The sequence below is a fragment of the Pinus tabuliformis genome, chromosome 5_2 (assembly GCF_031772625.1).
Source record: "Pinus tabuliformis cultivar Carrire ecotype Pingquan chromosome 5_2, CPIR1, whole genome shotgun sequence".
Taxonomy (NCBI): Eukaryota; Viridiplantae; Streptophyta; class Pinopsida; order Pinales; family Pinaceae; genus Pinus; species Pinus tabuliformis.
In genome coordinates this window covers 160700679-160722271 of record NC_142306.1, presented here as the reverse complement: position 1 = coordinate 160722271, position 21593 = coordinate 160700679, and the positions used below count along the sequence as shown (strand labels likewise).

Genomic DNA, 21593 nt, shown 5'->3' with positions numbered 1-21593 from the left:
GGATTCATGGGAATATCCTATAGACTTCATTATTTAGCAGCCAAAAACAAACTTAGGAGGACATCCTCTATTCTTAGGCAGACCGTAGTTAGCCACTGTCGATGCCTTTATAGGATGCAGATCGGGAAGTATGATTATTTCACATGGGAATGAAAGAAATCACATCACACTTTATTCTCCAGCACAAGCACCCTCTTTATTAACATTGCTTGAAGGACAAGAATAACAACAAACTAAATCAGTTCTCAATATTAACCAATTCTTTGACCTTAGAGAAAAAGAGGATAATGAAGATCTATTGGATATTGTCATCTCAGAGTATCCCAGTATGAAGCTACAAGTAATCTTTTGAACCATTGTTTTTAGGAAACCTGCACAATTCAATCATTGCAAGATTCATTCACAAATATTTTTCCTATTAACACAATTACCAATTCAAAAACTAAAACTATTGAGATTTATCCTGGAAAACATTTGAATATTGGTAATAACTTACAAGTGTCGCAAGAACAAGAGGTAATAGCATTGTTAATGAAATATTCAAAAGATTTTGCCTAGGATTACACAGATATGCAGGGGATTCATCCCAACACATGTATCCACCACATCTATACTGATGACCATATCAAACCAGTAAGGCAACCTCAAAGGAGGATGAACCCCATGATGAAGGAAATATTGAAAGAAGAATTACATAAATTGTTACAAGTTGGATTCATCTATCCTATTTCTGACAGTCAATGGGTTTCTCCATTAGTAATAGTGCCAAAGAAAAATGGGAAGTGGAGGATATGTGTAGATTACCAGGAATTGAACAAAGCAACATTAAAAGATCATTTCCCACTACCATTTATTGACCAGGTCCTAGATTCATTAGCTGGGAGGAAATACTTTTCTTTTCTAGATGGATTTAGTGGGTATAATCAGATTAGAATAGCAATGGAAGACCAGGACAAAACAACATTTACTTGCCCATGGGGAACATATGCATACAATGTTTTTCCTTTCGGGTTATGTAATGCACCTGCTACTTTCCAAAGAGCAATCCTTGCAATATTTGCAGATCTGATCCATGAATGTGTAGAAGTCTATATGGACAATTTCACTGTATATGGAAACACATTTGACGATTGTTTGAAAAATCTTGAGAAAGTTTTAAAACGATGCATAGAGACAAATCTATCCCTAAGCAATGAAAAATGCTACATGATGTTAACAGAGGGGATAGTGTTAGGACACCATATTTCCTCATCAGGAATCAAGGTGGACCCAACAAAAATACAAGTCATTGTGAATTTAATGCCACCTACAACTCAAAAGGAAGTAAGAAGTTTCTTGGGTTATGCAGGCTACTATAGGAGATTTATTGAAAATTTCAGTAAAATAGCTCTGTCTCTATTCAAGTTACTTGCAAAAGATGTTGAATTCCAATGGACAAATCATTGTCAAAATGCATTCCAAATATTGAAAGAAAAACTATCAGTTGCCCCCATTCTTCGAGGACCAAATTGGTCTTTGCCATTTCATATCTCCACTGATGCATCTAATACAGCTATAGGTGCATCACTTGGACAGAAATAAAACCTGTTTAATTATGCTATATACTTCATAAGTAAAAACTTAACACAAGCATAATTGAACTATACAATCATAAAAAAAGAGATATTAATTGTACTACATGCAGTAAACAAATTCATGCATTACATAACAGGATACCAAGTGTTCATTCACACAGACTATTCAGCAATCAAATACTTAATGAACAAAGCAATCACAAATGGTAGAATTACAAGATGGCTATTGTTAATGCAGGAATTTAATATTACAATTCAAGATCGACCAGGTAAAGACAATCAAGTAGTTGATTTCCTCTCAAGGCTTCATACACCTAGTGATTTGAATCATGTTTCAGATAATTTTCCAGATGAACATATCTTTGCAATAACTATCAAAACACCATGGTTTGCAAATATAGCAAACCATTTATCCTCTGGAAAATTACCATCCCAGTTTACAAATAAACAAAAACGAAAAAATAATTAGAGAAAGTTTTAGATATAGCTGGGTGAATGGTGATATCTTTTATACTAGCTCTAATCTGATAATAAGAAAATGTGTTAGAAAAGAAGAAATATTAGAAATTTTGAAAGCATGTCATGACGAGCCATGTGGTGGTCATTTTGCAGACAAGTGGACAGCCTACAAGGTGTTGCCATTAGGCTACTACTGGTCAACAATCTTCAAGGATTCCAAAGCCTATGTCAAAAAGTGTAACAGTTGCCAAAGAATAGGGAGGCCAATAACATAAGACGAAATGCCACTTAAGCCACAAGTGCTCATAGAATCATTTGAGCAATGGGCTTCAGATTTTGTTGGACCAATAAATCCACCTTCAAATGGAAAGAAGTACATCTTGGTATGTACTGATTATATTACTAAGTGGGTAGAGGCAAAGGCAGTAGCAAGAGAAACAGAAAACACAGTAGTCACATTCCTCTTCAAGGAAATCTTTGTCAGATTTTGAGTACCGAGATAGATTGTAACAGACCAAGGCACACAGTTCACTTCCAAGCTTATTCGTGATCTTACAGAAAAGTACAAGATCAAACATAGAAAATCAACTCCGTACCATCCTCAAACAAACGAACAAGTGGAGTCGAAAAACAAAGTCCTAGAGAATATCATGACGAAAACAATACAAGTGAATAGGAAGGACTGGTCAGAGAAATTAAGAGATGCACTATGGGCATATAGGATAACATGGAAAAACACAACTGGGTTCAATCCATATCAGTTAGTGTATGGAAAAGAAGTCCTGTTACCCATAGAATTTCAAATACACACATTCAAGTTAGCAGCAAAGTTAGGCCTGGAATTATCTGAAGCACAACAACAACGAATAATGGAATTGAATCAACTGGATGAAATGAGACAGCAAGCAGTGGAGCACACAACTCTTGTGCAGCAGCAAAGGATGAAATGGCATGATCGATTCATCAAGAACAAAACATTCAACAAAGGAGACTGGGCATTATTGTTTGACTCCAAATTTAAATATTTCAAGGCAAAGTTTACAACTCATTGGTTGGGGCCATATGAGATAGAGGAGATCTTTGATAATGGAGTTGTCAAGATAAAAACAATTGATCAAGAATCTACTTCATTTGTAGTTAACGGACATAGGCTTAAAGTCTACAATAAGCCTATCAATAAAGAAGATTTTATGAAACAAATGACAAAAGATATTGATCTGGAAGTAATGGAACAACATATAAATATGCCTTCCATTTTGCATAATGAACCCTTCAAAACAATACAAAACTTGAGGACAAGTCTTCAACTAAGCAAGGGGGAAGTTGCAAAAGGAACTCAGTTTGAGCAGCTGAAAGTTTGAGAAACCGAATTGAAGAGGGAACTTGAATTGTATTGCAGAAGGGACCTGAAACATTATTGAAAACATTGTGCCAAAGGGACCTAAAATGTTAGAAGAAACATGTATTATATGACAAATGTTGCATAAGAAATATACATGTCAAAAGGGACCTGAATCATCAAGTACCAATTGCAGAAGGGACCTGAACAACATCAATATTCAATGATCCTGAATCAATGATGAATGAAAAAACATGAAGCAGGAATAAATTCTACATTGCAATCTATCCTAGATAATCCATCAAAGACATTTTCACCTATTATTTGACCAGAAGACATCATCAAATACTATCAGGGAGTAAAGTACAGTGAGTAAACATTTTTGCTCTTGAAATTTCAAAAAAAATAAAAATTTTCTAGAGATTGTTAAGATTAATTTAATACCTGACATGCATATTTTACCTACATTTCACTACCTTCATTATTCTACTCATTATATTCCTATTATCCTATTCATATATATTCATTTCCATATCCATTATCCTACCCATTTAATTCCATATTCATACTCCAAATACCACATATTCATTTCATATTAACCTTAAGTATTTTTACAAAAAGAAAATGGATTAGAAATGGAGGGTCCAATACTCAAAACCTAGACCTACAAAACCATACAAAAATTAGTATCATAAATTTAATTTTAAATATGACCTTAACATGGTCATTTTAAAATTAAATTACATATATTGAAAAGGCGCACATTATGAAATAATACAAGTCAAAGGAAATCGAAATAATTCATTTCGGTAAGTTATAAGTAAAGCGCATAACAAATATGATGCTATGGAGTGTAAGGTTATCATAACATAATGAAACAAATAATGTGATGCCATGCAACGAAACAAACATCATGAAGTCATTTCGGTGGCATAATACATTGGAAATGGATATGAAGTGGAGGCATGATGAAGTTTAACGGGCATAAGGCCATGCAATAGAACTATAATGAATTTCAAAGGGCAGCGATCAAATCAAAATGCACTGTGAATAGGTATGGGATGGAGAAATAATGAGCTGGTGGAAAATGAAAACGTATGGCAGGATGACTATATGGTGATAAGGGTAAACAACAGTCAAAGGTTAAGGTAATGAAAAGTCGAGACGTGGAGGTAAGCACCATGGGTAAGTACGCAGGACAGCCATGAATAAACGCAGGACAGCCACGAAGAAACGCAAGACAGCCACGAAGGAAAGCAGTCAGAGGTTGAAGCACGTGGGAATGGTCAACCAAATTTGAAAACACAGAAATAAATGTTTCAACTAAAAACAACACAAAGTCTTTGAATTCAACCAAAACTCATACACTGCACCTTCGCCATTTTTACACACAGACCTATGTAAAAATTGCTTCCTCTCCACCATCATAGCCATTTGCAGGCTCGGGGAGGACAACGAATGTTGTATGAGCCATTAGCATGCATTCGAGAGGCGGGTGGAGAATGGTTTGACAAAGAAAACGCAGGAATAAAGGAAATCAAATCGAGAGAAGGGAAGCAAGAAATATAGCAGTGGAGAATCGAAGAGATAAGAAGAATAAGCAGAGTAGACTAAGGGATAAGACGAGAGAACTGGCATTCGTGTAAAGCAAGTGGAATCAACTGAGAAAGATCTCGTGAGAAAGAAGGTAAGCGAAAATTCGATTTCTTTCAATAAATGCAGCGGATGTTTTGATGAGGAAATCTCGGCATTTTTAATGAAACACAAGTTTGACTCCAAGATATAAGAACTTCTACCACTATTTATAATGTTTCATTGTTGTCATTCATTAAGACTCTGCCATCAGTAAAGACATAAGGTTTTTGAATAAAGTTTAACGGTAGAAAACATTATGAAACGCAGGTTGATTGGGCCACGATACAGAGGGAATCACGACATTTCATCTCAAACAAGTAAAATCGATTTAGATCCTCCATGTTTAATCATGAATCGCCGAGTTGATTGATGAAACAGTGTTAGTTGTAGTTTGATTGCATAAACACATGTTTAATCATGAATCATCGAGTTAGTTGATGAAACAGAGTGTTGAATACACAGTGAATTAATTATAGTTTGATTGCACAAACAGTGAACTCGAAAACAACTTCAATTTGACATATAAATGAATTTGTTAACCATAGGAAAGAGTTATAGAAATGAAAATCGAAAGGAGAAGCTATGGCATGATTTTTTATATATATATATATATATATATATATATATATATATATATATATATATATATATATATATAGATATATATATATATATATATATATATATATATATATATATATATATATATATATATATATATATATATATATAGATATATATATATATATATATTTCAAAATCAAAACAGAGTTTCGATTTTCGATTTCTTTTCCTATAAACAGTGAATATAATGAATGATATGCATAAGAAGAACATTTCATTTATATGGACAGAGCAGAGTTTTGGGTGAAAGAGAACAGAACAGAGAGTGGTTTTTGCATCAGAGAATAAGCAGGATGTTTGTTTTTGTTTTTCATCTACAAAGAGTAATGTTTTGAAAAGAACAGTGACTTATTGTTGCAGTGAGACAGAGATTAAACAAGATTGAATTCATTGTTTCTAAAGAGTATCAAGAAAAAGGTAAGCCCTACTACTACAATGTATAACTGAATCAAAAAGATCTCTATGCATGAATGATTTTTATTTTCATTTTCAAAAATGAGATTAATGACAGTAGAGGGATATATCAATTGGTTTTCAGAAAACATGACCACAAGAATAGAACCAAAATTCCAGATTGAGCAGTGGAAGAAGGAAACAGTAGAGAAATTATATCAAGCTGGGCTTATAGGTTTTCTTTAGAGGTTTAATGGGCATAGTGAGAGTATAACCAGGAGTTTGTAAACAAATATGCCCATGATCAAACTATGGTAGGAAACTTAATCATTCCATTGACTCCAGAATACATCTCCTAAGCATTAGATCTTCCATTGACAAGAAAAAATTATCATAAAGATGTACACTTTAAAGAAAAATCATGGACTTTCTTCTTAGAAAAGAACAGGAATGGATCATTTGATAGAACTAAAGGCATACCCAGGGAATGGTTCAACGAGCCATGGGGAGAGTTAGTTTTGATCATTCAAAAAAAAATCACATGTGATAGAGGCCATAGTGTGGCACACCTTTACCATGTCAGGCTGCTCCAACACATTAAAGGAGAAGTAAAAATAAACTTGCCATATTTCTTCTCCCGGAATCTAATCAAGATGATAGAGTCAGTAAAAAATGAAACTAAACCAAAAAAAGCTCAAGTTTATCATCAGGGACTTATAAAAATTCTTGTAGAGCATCAAGTAAAAACTCAAGATATAATCTGGAAAGAGATTTTAGTCCAAAACCAGCATGAAGAACAAGTCATAGAGGAGCAGTACAAAACAGATTAGGAAACCAGAGGCATCATGAATTCACCACTCTATCCAAGAACCAGATCTAAGAAGCAACACAACACTGTCATGATTGAGAAGGAAGCATCCTTTATATCCACTCCTCAGAGGCATAGGAGAAAGAGCCCAACAAAAAACAAGTAGCAAAGGCCCCGAAGTACAAGTTGTAGACACATTTTCTACAGAAAAACAAGTAGAAGACATAATTGAAAGATTGGAGAAAGAAGCTTTAGAAAAAGACTCATACTTTGATAATGTAGAGGCAACATCATTTGCAAAAGATACATAGGAATTAGAAAAAGAATTGCACTTGAGTAAGATAAAAGAATTGACAAATCAGTTAGAAATAAACAAGATCTTAGAGAAGCACTTGAAGAAAGAAAATAAAGCATACAAGAAAAATAATGCAAAGTTAGTGAGGGAGAATGAAAAACTAAATGAGGAGGTAGGAAAACTGAAAAGAAAGAATGATCTACTTTGCAAACAAGCTTTCAAGTGGCTTAAAGATAAAAACATGTGGAAAAACAAGTATGAGAAATAGAAGGTCAAAGCTACTATTTACAAGGAAGAACAGTGCAAGGGGATAGATTATCTTCTAGAGGCAGCACAGCAGGAAGCATCAGGGTCAGGCACAGGGTTCACAACAGAGGTTAGAAGATCCAAGAGGAAGAAACAAGCATGAGGACATGCTTGTGAATCAACAAGGGGGAGATGTTAGCCCTCGTTTCTGGTCCAATTTTTCTTAAGAAAACATACTTAATTTCTATATTTTCCATCCATTTGTCATCACATCCACCTCATTTTGATGTATTTATGCATATTCAGGTATATAAATTTAATTTTGCAATTTTTAGAAGTTTTTATGAAAATTGAATTTCAAGTGCATTTTTGGACAGAATCAGAAATTTTCGTAATGGCTATATGGATGTCATATTTGTAGGACACCTGGGCATGAGTTGGATACATTTATGGAAAGCTTGGGAACTAGGACTAAACTAACTCCTATTGGTTCGGTCAAATCAAGCTTAATCAGGCCGGTCAAAGCCGGTCAAACAAGACCAGTCATTAAGAAAATCCCTAGGAAATAGGGCAGTTTTATGATTTCATGGGATTTTCCATATTTTTAATGATAAGTTGGATGAGTTCGACTTAGATAAGTGGATATGGATAGATATAGTTGTTAGAGATACTTTATATCAATTTGTTTCATAATCTTCTATTTAAGCCAAAACTTTGAAAGATTATGGTATGTAGAGTTTGTATAATTTTATGTTGAGACATCTGAATACTTTGAGTTAATTTGATAAACCTATTCTATCTTCATTTTTTTTTTCAATGGTGTGGATGATTGACTGAATTTGCAGAAGCTAAGTACACTTCAGGTTAATCTAGCATGATTTTCATAAACTAATTGCTTCATATTTGTTTACTTGTTTTGCTTCAGATTTGTTTACTTGATTTAATGTATGATGATTTATGTTTGCTGATGAATCTTGGTTTATTTATCATCTTTATATGAAGGGACAACCAAGTGTTCAAGTTGAACCCTCTTTCTATTGGATTAATGAATAAAAACTAAAGTTCATCCTTCTTGCTTTCAAGTAATTTTATGAAGTTTCAGTTTTATAACAATAGTATTATGATGAATAAATTTGCGATGAGGAATATCAAGGATCTCCTAAGTTAGGAGCCTCTTTCATTATTGATTTGTGCATCTTAAGCTATTGTCAATTAATGGTTTTTTATTTATATTCATCAAGTAATATTGTAGAGGAAGGACACAACTGGTTCTCCTAAGTTACGAGTCACTTCATCTCATATATATTGCATAAGTGAATTAGAAATTACTTAATTAGATTTATATTTATAATATGTATTTCTTTAGTTCTTCATATTTTATCTTCTAACCTTGACTACATCTGATATCCATACATTTTGGACATGCTTCCAAGTTTTTACAAACCTAGATTGATAATGAAATATTTGTGTTAATTTGTGTTAATAAATTATCCCAACAGACTTCCTCCTCAGAAACCTATAATTTCTCAAATTTCAACACATGGGATGGGTCGGGTACACATTTTCTAAGCATAGAAACATGAAACAAATTATGCATCCTTCTAAAATGGAATGGCGGCTCGAGCTTATAAGCAACTAGTCTGATCCTCTCTAGGATCTTAAATGGGACGAAAAATCTAGGGGATAACTTTGTTCCCTTGCCAAATAAGAAGGAACTCTTAGAGGGTTTTACTCTAATAAAAACTTGGCTTCCTTCCTCAAAGCTTCTATCAATTCTCTTTGCATTTGCATAACTTTTATGGTGATCCTTGGCTTCTTTTAGCCTCTACCTAATTATAACTATTTGTTCTTCCATTTCTTGGAGCATTTCAGGGCCCAACATGACTCGATCCTCTAATCAATCCTAGCTTAATGGAGTATGACAGGGTATTCCATATAAGACTTCGAAGGGAGTTGCCTCAATTTAATTGTGATAACTATTGTTATATGCAAACTCCACTAAGGGAAGGTATTTCTCCCATTCATTTTGTTGATCCATGACATACATTTTTAGCATGTCCTCTAATACTTGGTTTATTCTCTGTGCTTTTCCATCTATCTTTGGATGACATGCAATATTGAAGTTGAGTTGTGTTCCCATAGATTGTAAAAGGATTTGCCAAAATCTAGAAGTAAAACATGCATCTATGTCAGATATTATTTTCTGGGGCACTCCATGAAGGCGAATTATTTCTTTTAGGAAAACTTGAGCAATAATTGGTGCCTCAAAGGTGCTCTTAACTGGAATGAAGTGAGCACTCTTAGTTAATTTATCAACAATGACCATAATACAGTCATGTCTTTGGAAGTCATAGGTAAGCCTCCAACAAAATCCATTGAAACAACTTCCCACATAGTTTCTGGTATATCATGGGGTTGTAAAAGACCTGCAAGGTGACGATGTTTAGCTTTAACCTGTTGACATTCTAAACATCAGGCCATGAACTTTGTTATATATTTTTTCATTCCTATCCAAAAAAATAGTTGTTTTAAATCCGCATACATTTTCTGGACTCCTGGATGTGCAACATATGGAGCTTGGTGGGATTCCTTCATTATTAATTTTTGAAGTTCATCATCAGCCGACACGTACATATTACCCTTATATCATAGCAATCCATCATTATCTAAGGTGTATCCTTCCCAGTTGGATGCCACTGGTACTCCTTCTTGTAAGGAAAATTTTATTTGTTGGTATTGTTGGTCCCCTATTAGGTGGTTTAGAATCCGGCTTCTCAAGCCTATCTTCAATGATAGTATTGAATGAACTCTGGGTCTCTTTCTTAAAGCATATACAACCTTATTTTCTTTCCCCTTGATGTAGGATATCCTGAAATCATATTCACTAAATATCTCACTCCAATGTTGTTGTTGAGCATTAAGGTCCTTTTGGGTGAAGATATGCTCAAGACTTTTATGATCCGTTCTTAATTCAAATGGACACCCCATTAGATAATGTCTCCATAGTTTTAAGGCCATTACAACTACAACTAATTCTAGATCATGTGTGGCGTAATTGATTTCATGGGTCTTGAGTTTACGTGAAGCATAAGCGATAACCCCTCCATCCTGCATCAAGATTGCACCTAATCCTTCTCCTGATGCATCCATGCATACACGAAAGTCCTTGTCCATGTCGAGCACCTTTAATATTGGGCCAGTTGTTAATCACCATTTTAGCTCATTGAATGCTCTCTCACACTCACATGTCCATTTAAACTTTGTTGGAAATAATACTGAGGGGGGGGGGTGTGAATCAGTATTATCAATTTAACAATTTTACATTTCCATACACAAATTTATATACGCTACTTCTGTTAATGAAACTTGTGTGTATACGCAACTGTGTTTAGAGCAACCAACGTATATCTTGCAAACTTATAATTTGGTTAGTTGATCCTTAATCTGTGTATCAGAACCATATAAACAGTAACCAGGTGCAATAAACAGAACAAGCAATCACACACATGAACACAAGATATAAGGTGGAAACCTAATGTGGGTGAAAACCACCTGCTGCAATCGTCTCTATCTTTCTTTAATAAGAAACTTCTTTTTACAAATTTTGTACTGGTGCAGTCTTATACCAGTACGCAGGCTTCTACCTATAGAAGGCTACAACCTTCTCTCGTTCTCCAGCTTCTCCTGGAAGGGAGCTACAACTCCCTAGCTCTTGTACTAGCTGATGTGTATACTAGTATGTAGGTGCTAACCTATAGAATGCTACAGCCTTCTCTTTTCTTCCAGGAACCACGTTTCATAAATTTTCAGACTGGATCCATCAATAACATCAATCAAACATCAAATATATCTGCATCAATCAATCTCCTTTGCACCAACCAAAACTAAATCAAACAATCACTTTTCTAAATGCTGTAACCAGAACACACTAATAGTAACCAGAACCCAATGCAGAACTCAGAACACTGCAATAGCAAACAGAAGTAGCTAAAACATATTTTATGAGACGTACGCTACTTCAATGTGTTGAACCTGTGTTCATACGTTGTTATCTGAAGGCATACCTGCGTATACGCTATTTTGAAATGCCGAACCAACGTGTATACGCGCCTTTGCTATATTGAACCTGCATACAGATCTGTAAAAGATGATTTAACCTTACAACTATTCAGGCATCAGTTATACAGTGATCATCAGATTTATAGATTACGACATGCGCCAATTATAAAAGATCAAAACCACATAAAGATACTTCTCTTCAATCTTAAAGATCTTGACCCATCAATAGAACTTATCCTTCTTCAAGCGCTCAAGTTCCTCCTTGATTCAGATCCAGCTATGCACCATAACCCAATGATAATTATTCTAGATCTTGCTCTTCATTAGATATTCAATGCTTGAGTGCCTTTGCCTAATGATCTCCTCCTCCTTTTATAGTCTTAGGCCTTGCTCAATACCATGGTCCAAAACCACTTTAGAATCAATACCTTGGACCAAATACCTAGGGTCAATACTTCAGACAAGATACCTTGGACCAATACCATGGGTCAAAATACCAAGGACCAAATACCATGGACCAAAACCAAGTTTTCCAACATGTACGCGCTTTTCCTTACGTGAAAATGCATGTATACACATACGCGCCTTTTGGTCTGCTAACCCGCATGTATACGCGGTTTGGTCAAGGGGAACCTGCGTATACCTCTTTTTCCTTCATTCTGTGATCCTGAACTGTGATCTGTCATCTGAGTGAGTTGCCATCAAGGACAACACCTGTGTCATAGCGCCAAATCTGTGTCATAATGCCAACAATCTCCCCCTTTGGACTTGATGGCAACCCCAAGTCATTCTCCCCCTTTGTCATCAAGGGCAAAGGGTTATGCTCCCCCTGAGTACATGTTGAATTCTCTAATATGTTGAAGTGTGTTGTTCATGCTCCCCCTGACTGTAAGCAAGGTATGCGAAAAGATGTTCTACAAGAAGAACATGACTCTATACATCATAAATTACTCATACATACATCCATCTCCCAACCAAGTGGGGATATACCAAGATTACTCATCCACCCAACCAGGTGGGGATACATCAAAAGTTTATACATGATAAAACAAGAACATTACGTCATCCATCCCAGGCATAGTGGGGAAATAAAATAGGTCGTTACATGACCTTGATAATAAAAGTTATACATAACATAGAGACAAAATACCTAAAACAAGACTATGATAGTCATCAGCAGCATCTGTCAATCACCATCCAAACCGGCAACCATGATCTCCCTCTGCACCTGTTCCACCTGAATCAAAAACAACCATGAAATTGTACCAAGATCCTCTAAGGTAATTCCAACAATGATAATGCATTATTATGCTCCCCCTGAACCTGTGCCAGATGATCATTGTTAGACCCATATCAAACTCTTTTCATCCTGAGTCTAGCCCACTGATATTCGTCAAACCAACATATACGAGGTTGTATCCACAGAAACCGGCATATGTACGCAGATACACTTCATGAAACTCGCGTACAACCATTGTCTATGAAACAGATAAGTGTCAATAGCAAGATGATGCATCAAGTACTCCCAGTTTCTATCTAAGGTATTCAAATGTCTCTCTGGGCAGTGGTTTGGTGAATATATCAGCAACTTGTTCCTTGGAGGGAACATACTCCAATTTTACCTTTTGTTCAAGCACTGGTTCCCAGAGAAAAGGATATTTGATAGGTATGTGCTTGGTCTTGGAATACATGACTGGATTTTTTGAAATATTGATTGCACCTGTATTATCACATAGAATGGAGATGGGTGGAGTACATGTGATATGAATGTCTTGCAATGTTTGCATCATCCAAAGGAGTTGTGTGCAACGAGATGCAGTAGCCACATATTCTGCTTCAGTTGTAGATAATGAAATTGAACTTTGTTTCTTGTTGAACCAAGACACTAATCTGGAGCCCATATAGAATGCACCACCACTAGTGATTTTTCTGTCATCAACGCTTCCTACCCAATCTGCATCTATATATGCATGAAGTGTAAGATCTGTATCTCTAGGAACCATAAACCAATGTTTTGTGTTCCTTGAAGATATTTGAAAATCCTTTTGACTGCTTGAAGGTGTGCTTCCTTTGGATTTGCTTGGAATCTTCCAACAATTCCCACGGCATGCATGATGTCTGGCCGGGTACCTATTAGATAGAGTAGACTACCAATCATGGATCTGCAGGTTGGTTGATGTACTGCTGCTGATTCATCATTTGCGCTGAGGTTGCCTCCTGTTACCATAGGGGTACATACTAGTTTAGAATCTTCCATGCCATATTTATTCAAGATCTGCTTGAAGTACTTGGTTTGTGATAGAAAAATACCATCTTTATTTTGTTGAACTTGTAAACGAAAAAAATATGTGCGCTCACCAAGCAGGGACATTTCAAATTCTTTCTGCATTACCAAAGCAAAGTTTTGACTCATGGCTTCTTCATTGCTACCAAAAATGATATCATCAACATACACAACAAGTATTAGAAATTTATCATTGTCAATTTTTATATATAGATTGCTATCATCTGATCCTTTTAAAAGACCTTGTTGATGAAGGTATTTGTCAAGACGATAATACCAAGCCCTTAAAGCTTGTTTTAGACCATAGAGAGCCTTTCTAAGTCTGCATACAAGTTTTGGATCATTTCCAAGGATGAATCTGTTTGGTTGCTCAATATATACTTCTTCTTCTAGGTCTCCATTAAGAAAGGTAGATTTCACATCCATTTGGTATACTTTGAACTTCTGAAAGCTAGAAAGAGCAAGGAAAATCTTATGGCTTCAAGTCTAGCAACAGGTGCAAAAGTTTCTTCAAAGTCTATTCCTTCTTGTTGAGCATACCCTTTACAAACAAGTCTGGCCTTGTTTCTAATTACTTCTCCATTTTCATTCAGCTTGTTTTTTAATATCCATTTGGTTCCTATGACATTCTTATCATTAGGTCTGGGAACCAATTCCCAAGTATTATTCTTTTCAATCTTCTCAAGTTCTTCATTCATGGCCTTGACCCAACATTCATCTTTGCATGCTTCATTGACATTTTGCGGTTCAACAGAGGAAAGCAATGCTAGATAGCTTGAAGCTTCTGTAATAGTTCTTCTTGTCTGCACACCTGCTTCTTTCTGCCCCAAGATTTGAGTCTCTGGATGATTCTTCTGAACATACCTGGATGGAGTCTTTTCTTCTACCCTTATCTGTTCTTCTAGTGCCTCATTGGTTTCTTCTTCTTCAGAATTAGTTTGATTTGATGTGGAAGGATAGTCCTCATCTTCTTCATAATCTTTGGTTTTTACTTGCTTTGGATTTTTGCCTGCTTCATCAACCACAACATCAATACTTTCAACAATTTTCCCAAGTCTTTTATTATAACACTTATATCCTTTACTTCGGGAATAGTAACCAAGGAGAATGCCTTCTTCTGCTCTAACTTCAAACTTTCCAAGTTTTTCATCAGTCCTTTTGATGTAACATTTGCTTCCAAAAACTTTGAGGTATTTTACAGTAGGAGTCTTACCATACCATAGTTCATGAGTAGTTTGAGTGATGTTTACCCGGACGTTTGTTTTGTTGAGAATAGTAACGGAAGCAAATGCAGCTTCACCCCAGAAGGTTGCAGGAGTTCCAGACTCATCTAGCATAGCACAAGCCATTTGTTGAACAGTTTTGTTCATCCTTTCTACCACTCCATTTTTTCGAGGAGTTCTTGTTGTATAGAATTCCCTTCTTATTCCATGTTCTTCACAGAAGTCAAAGAATTCATCCGAGGTAAATTCCCCTCCTCGATCAGATTTGAGACATTTGATTTTGCAATCTGATTCATTTTCAACCAAAGCTTTAAAGGCTTTGAACTTTTCGAAAGCTTCGTCTTTATGCTTTAGAAGTCCTATCCAACACATTCTGGAAAAGTCATCAATGAACAATATAAAGTATTCTTCTCCACGAGGTGACTTTTTCCTAGATGGACCACATAAATCAATGTGAACAAGTTCAAGAGGCTTACTAGTTGATCCTTCCTTCTCAGGGAAATGTGCTCTGGTTTGCTTACCAAATTGACATGATTTGCATATTGTATTTTCTGGAATGCTGATATCTGGAAGATCACGAACAGCCTTGTATCTGCATGCTTTTCTTATTTGAGGGAAGCTTAGATGCCCCAATCTTCTGTGCCATAGCCAGTGTTCATCATTTTTGCTTAGGTAGCACTGTTGTTGTCCCCCCTTGAGTATGTACAGGTTGTTTGGAGTTCTTACACCTTTGATCATTGTTTCTCCTGTATCAAGCTCACGAACAACACATCCATTTGATCGAAATACTACCTCATTTCCTTGATCACACATTTGACTAACACTCAATAGATTATGCTTTAGACCATCTACATACATAACATTCCCAGCTTTAACTTTTTCTTTTAAGAGAACGGAACCTTTAGCTTTTATGACTGCAGGAGTGTCATTACCAAATGAGACCTTCTTTTCCTTTTCTAAGGTATTATATGACTGAAGTTTTTATTTATCACCTGTCATGTGTTTCGAGCATCCACTATCGATGTACCACTGATTTTCTTGTCCTTCTACATACAAGGCTATACCACATCTTTTTGTTTGCGATTCTTTCTTTCTCAATGTTTTGGGACCCAATGAAGCTTGCTCCTTCTGAGATGTTTGCTGAAATTTACTCCTGCATTCAGAATCTTCATGACCGAAGTTGTTACAGATAGAGCATTCTATTTCATTTTCAAGAGCAGAAAAGTTATTGTAGGTCTTTTTCATGATCCCAGTCACATTCCTTTGATTTTGTACTTCTCTAGTCATGATGGTCTTGTAAGCAACACATTGAGTAGCTTTGTGTCCAAAGTTATGACATGAAAAACATTGGCATTAAAGAAATTCCTGCGATTATCGAATCTACTGACCTGATGATTGTAGTTTCCATCGGCATTCATTCTTGAAGCAAAATGATTTACCTGAGGTAGGTTGTAGCCTCTGTTCATCCTTGAAGTAGATTGAACCCGATTTACCTGGTGATCTGCTTTATGACTTTGTTGACTATTGTCAACCTGTTCACTTCTCCTTGCTGCATCAAGATAGCTTTTGGAGGTTGATGACTTATGTGCTTGAGATGCTTCTTTTGTATATACAAGACCTGTCTCTATCAGAGGAAAACGCTACACTTTGATAATTTCATCTAAAGTTTCTGATCCTTTAGCAAATCTAAGATTGAGAGCTTTTGTTTTCTCAATATCTTTTCTTAGACCCACAATTTCACACTCTAACTTTTCATTGTGTTTTTCCCTTTCAGCAAGTTGGAATGTCAGAGTATCTATAATCATACCCTTTTCTTCTAAACAGATTTTAAGTTTAGAAATGTCTTCATAGAGACCATCTTCATCTAAATCATCGAAGAAATCATCATCTTCAAAAGCCATCAAAAGTCTATAATCATTACCATGTTCATCTTCATCACTATTTAATAAACCATCGTTATCTTCATGTGTATAGTAGCTCTTCTTACTTACATTTTGTTTTCTATTCCATTTTGTCGGTTCCTTACCTTTATCCAGCTTATCTTTATGAGGACATTTGGCTGCATAATGCCCGACTCTTCCACAACCAAAGCATTTGAAAGGTAGTTTACCTCTAAATCTTCCAAAACCTCGTTGAAGGTTCTTGACAAAGTTTGCTTCTTCATGTCCTTCTGAAATGTGTCCCGACTCATTGAGATCTTCTCTTCCCGAAGCCTTGAATGTGGCTTCTCTCATATTTGATGGATCCCCTTTTCTCATTTCGAAAGCAGTTAAGATTCCGTGCAGCTGTGTCATAGTAATACTTTGAAGATTTTGCTTTTCTTCTATGGCAGAAATTTTGATTCAAACTTAGAAGACAGGGATCTCAAAACATTTTCAACTACAAGAACTTTTTTTATCTCTTCACCCAAGTTTCTCATGCGATTAACAATCTCATCTATACGTAAGAAGTAATTAGCTATACTTTCATCATTGTGCATTTTGAGAGTTTTATATTGAATTCTGAGAGATTGTGGTTTTGCATGTTTTACCTGATCGTCTCCTTCATAGCTTAGAACGATCTTGTCCCATATTTCTTTGGCAGTTTTGAGCTGCATAACCTTGACAAATTCTGATTGTGACAGACTCCCCAATAATGTGTTAATAGCCTTGGCATTTGTTTCATATTGCTTTTTACCTGCAGTATCTGTAGGAATTTCTCATGGAAATGTGTATCCTCCTTCCACGATTTCCCAAACATTTGTTCCAAGAGATTGAAGATAGGTTGTGGTTCTTACCTTCCAATAGACGAAGTTGCTCCCATCGAAGATTGGTGGTCTAATGGATCCCTCTCTTTCGTAGGTACTCATGATGATAGATCTTCCTTCAAGCGATCAAGCTTCTTCTGAAGGACCTGCTCTGATACCAATTGTTGGAAATAATACTGAGAAGGGGGGGGTGAATGAATATTATCAATTTAAAAATTTTACATTTCCATACACAAATTTATATACGCTACTTCTGTTAATGAAACTTGCGTGTATACGCAACTGTATTTAGAGCAACCAGCGTATATCTTGCAAACTTATAATTTGGTTAGTTGATCCTTAATCTATGTATCAAAACCATATAAACAGTAACCAAGTGCAACAAACAGAACAAGCAATCACACACATGAACACAAGATATAAGGTGGAAACCCAATGTGGGTGAAAACCACCTGCTGCAATAGTCTTTATATTTCTTTAATAAGAAACTTATTTTTACAAATTTTGTACTGGTGCAGTCTTATGCTAGTACGTAGGCTTCTACCTACAGAAGGCTACAACCTTCTCTCGTTCTCTAGCTTCTCCTAGAAGGGAGCTACAACCCCCTAGCTCTTGTACTAGCTGATGTGTATACTAATACGTAGGTGTTGACCTACAGAAGGCTACAACCTTCTCTTTTCTTCCAGGGACCACGTTTCATAAATTTTCAGACTGGATCCGTTAATAACATCAATCAAACATCAAATATATCAGCATCAATCAATCTCCTTTGCACCAACCAAAACTGAATCAAACAATCACTTTTCTGAATGCTGTAACCAAAACATAGTAACAGTAACCAGAACCCAATGCAGAACCTAGCACACTGTAACAACAAACAGAAGTAGCTAAAACATATTTTATGAGACATATGCTACTTCAATGTGTCGAACCTGCATTCATACGTTGTTATCTGAAGGTAGACCTGCGTATACGCTGTTTTGAAATGTCGAACCAGCGTGTATACGCGCCTTTGCTATATTGAACCTACGTACAAATCTGTAAAAGATTATTTAACCTTTATAGCTATTCAAACATATGTTATACCCATATCATCAGATTTACAGATTACGACATGCGCTAATTATAAAAGATCAAAACCACACAAAGATACTTCTCTTCAATCTTAAAGATCTTGACCCATCAATAGAATTTATCCTTCTTCACGCGCTCAGGTTCCTCCTTGATTCAGATCCAGCTATGCACCATAACCCAATGACCATTATTCTAGATCTTGCTCTTCATTAGATATTCAATGCTTGAGTGCCTTTGCCTAATGATCTCCTCCTCCTTTTATAGTCTTAGGCCTTACTCAATACCATGGTTCAAAACCACTTTAGAATCAATACCTTGGACCAAATACCTAGGGTCAATACTTCGGACAAGATACCTTGGACCAATACCATGGGTCAAAATACCAAGGACCAAATACCATGGACCAAAACCAAGTTTTCCAACATGTACGCGCTTTTCCTTGCGTGAAAGTGCATGTATACGCATACGCGCCTTTTGGTCTGCTAACCCGCGTGTATACGCAGTTTGGTCAAGGGGAACTTGCGTATACCTCTTTTTCTTTCATTATGTGATCCTGAACTGTGATCTGTCATCTAAGTGAGTTGCCATCAAGGACAACACCTATGTCATAGCGCCAAACCTGTGTCATAATACCAACAAACTTAACCCCTTTCCTTTGAAGGTTTGTGATGGGACCGAATATCCGTGAGAATCCTTCTACAAATCTTCTATAATAGTCTTCCAACCCCATAAAGTTGTGTACTTCTTTGACATTCTAAGGAGTAGGCCAATCCGTTATAGTTTCAATCTTGTTGTGATCCACTACAATGCCTTTCCCACTAATGGTATGGAATAGATATTGAATTTCCTTCTCAAAGAAAGAACACTTATTAAGTTTCCCGTATAGCTTATGTTCTTTAAGGCATTGAAGTACCAATCTCAAGTGCTCTTGATGCTCCTTCTCATTGCGGGAATAAATGAGGATGTCATCTAAGAACACTTGAACAAAACAATCTAGGTATCTGCGGAAAACATTTTTCATCAATTTTATGAATGTTGTTGGAGCATTAGTCAAACCAAATGGCACCACAATAAACTCATGTTCTTAATATTGTCTTAGGTATGTCCTCCTATTTGATTCTTAGTTGGTGGTAACCTAACCGTAAGTCTATCTTGGAAAATACTAAAGCTCCTTTTATTTGGTCAAAGAGGTCATATATGCGAGGCATGGGGTACCTTTTTCGAATGGTGGCTTTGTTTAGACCTCAATAATCAAAACATAACCTAAGAGTTCCATCCTTTTTCTTCACAAAGATCATGGGCACACCCCAAGATGATACAGAGGGTCAGATGAATCCTTGATCAAGCAGTTCTTTAAGTTGTATACTCAAATCACTAAGCTCTGGGACAATCATTCAATAAAGTGTTTTGGATATGGGTTTTGTTCCCAGTTCAAGGAAATGGAAAAATCAATTTCTTAAATAGGAGACAAGCCTGGTAGCTCTAGAGGAAATAAATCTACAAATTCAGAAAGTAGGGGATGCAACTTATCATAGGACTTCCCATTGGCATGAAACATCTCTACTGCATAAATCTTGAATCCTTTCCTCATGCACTTATTGACCTTCTTGGCTAATATGAGGTGCAATGTAACATCATGTTTAATTCCCTCGATTATTGTGGGTGTTCCCTGGTCATTTTTGGAGAGAATTGTCTTATTGTAGCAATCCACTATAGCTTGATGATATTCAAGTCAATTCATTCCTACAATTAAGTCATAATTCCACAGAGTCATGATATACAAGTTCATGTTAGTGTCACATCCCCCAATGTTAACAATGCAATCCCTTACCAATGATCCTACTGATTGTTGAGAGCTCGATGCCATTTCTACCATCCTAAATTTACTTTTCTCATGAGTTGTCAATCCACATCTAAGCAACGTTGAAGGAGAAATAAAACTATCAGTGCCCTTAGATCAATCAACACAGATAGAATAATGTTATTTATCATACTAGCAGACTCCACAATGGTGGCTTGGTGCTCGACCTGGCGATGGTTTATGGCAGCATGAATTCAATGTGGGTTTTGTGGTCTTCCTCCTTTTGCTTTATGTCCCTGTTGTTTAATCCCTGCTTGATACCTCGAACAATCCCTTCTATAATGTGGACCTCTGCATTCCCAACATTCTGTTTGAGCTCGATTCTCACTTTGTCCCTGTCCTTGGCCACCAAATCCTCTACCTCCACCATTAGTTCTTCTCAAGTAGGGTTGACCCCTACGTCCTCCTGGAGGCAACCCAAAAGTTGCACTGGAAATTTGGGAAACATTGTTTTGTTTTCCCTGGAATCCATATGGGTGCCCCCTATTCTATTTACCCTCGCCTTGGGGGGTTCCTTCCTTGTGCTTCCATCATCCACCATTTGATTTTTCATATTTATCGTCCTTAGGACTTGTTTGGCTAAACTAGTGGTTGTTGCCATAGTGGTGGGTTTCCACATGGTGACCTTGCTCGAACCAAAGGATCGAGCCCATGTAGGAATCTTTTAGCTTGACGTTTATCATCTGCCATATAGTCCACATGATGGACCAACACATAGAATTCAGCTTCATAGTCTTTGATAGATCTACCATTCTGTCGCATTGCATGGAAAACCCCTATTTGTTGGTGTTTGTATTCCTCTTATAGGTACCTGGTTTTGAAGGCTTCCTCAAACATTTCCCAAGTAACTTGCAATGGGGTGACTTGCATCTTAGTTTCTTCATTTACCCACCATAATAAAGCTTCTCCTTTTAGTAGACTCATTGTTATTTGGGCCTTTTCCCTTGAAGTATATGCCTTAAAGCTAAGTGCT

The 21593-nt window shown here is 36.3% G+C and overlaps 1 protein-coding gene across 1 annotated transcript in view; it reads right to left on the bottom strand.

Annotated features, from left to right (window-relative positions):
• The window catches only part of LOC149158023 (CRAL-TRIO domain-containing protein C365.01-like), a 51433-nt gene extending 30443 nt beyond the window's left edge, over positions 1-20990 (bottom strand). Inside the window, exon 1 of the mRNA XM_089433855.1 lies at positions 20882-20990. Within this exon, the coding sequence (XP_089289981.1) occupies positions 20882-20990 (109 nt within the window). The remainder of the gene's footprint in view (positions 1-20881) is intronic.
• Positions 20991-21593: the final 603 nt, after the last annotated feature.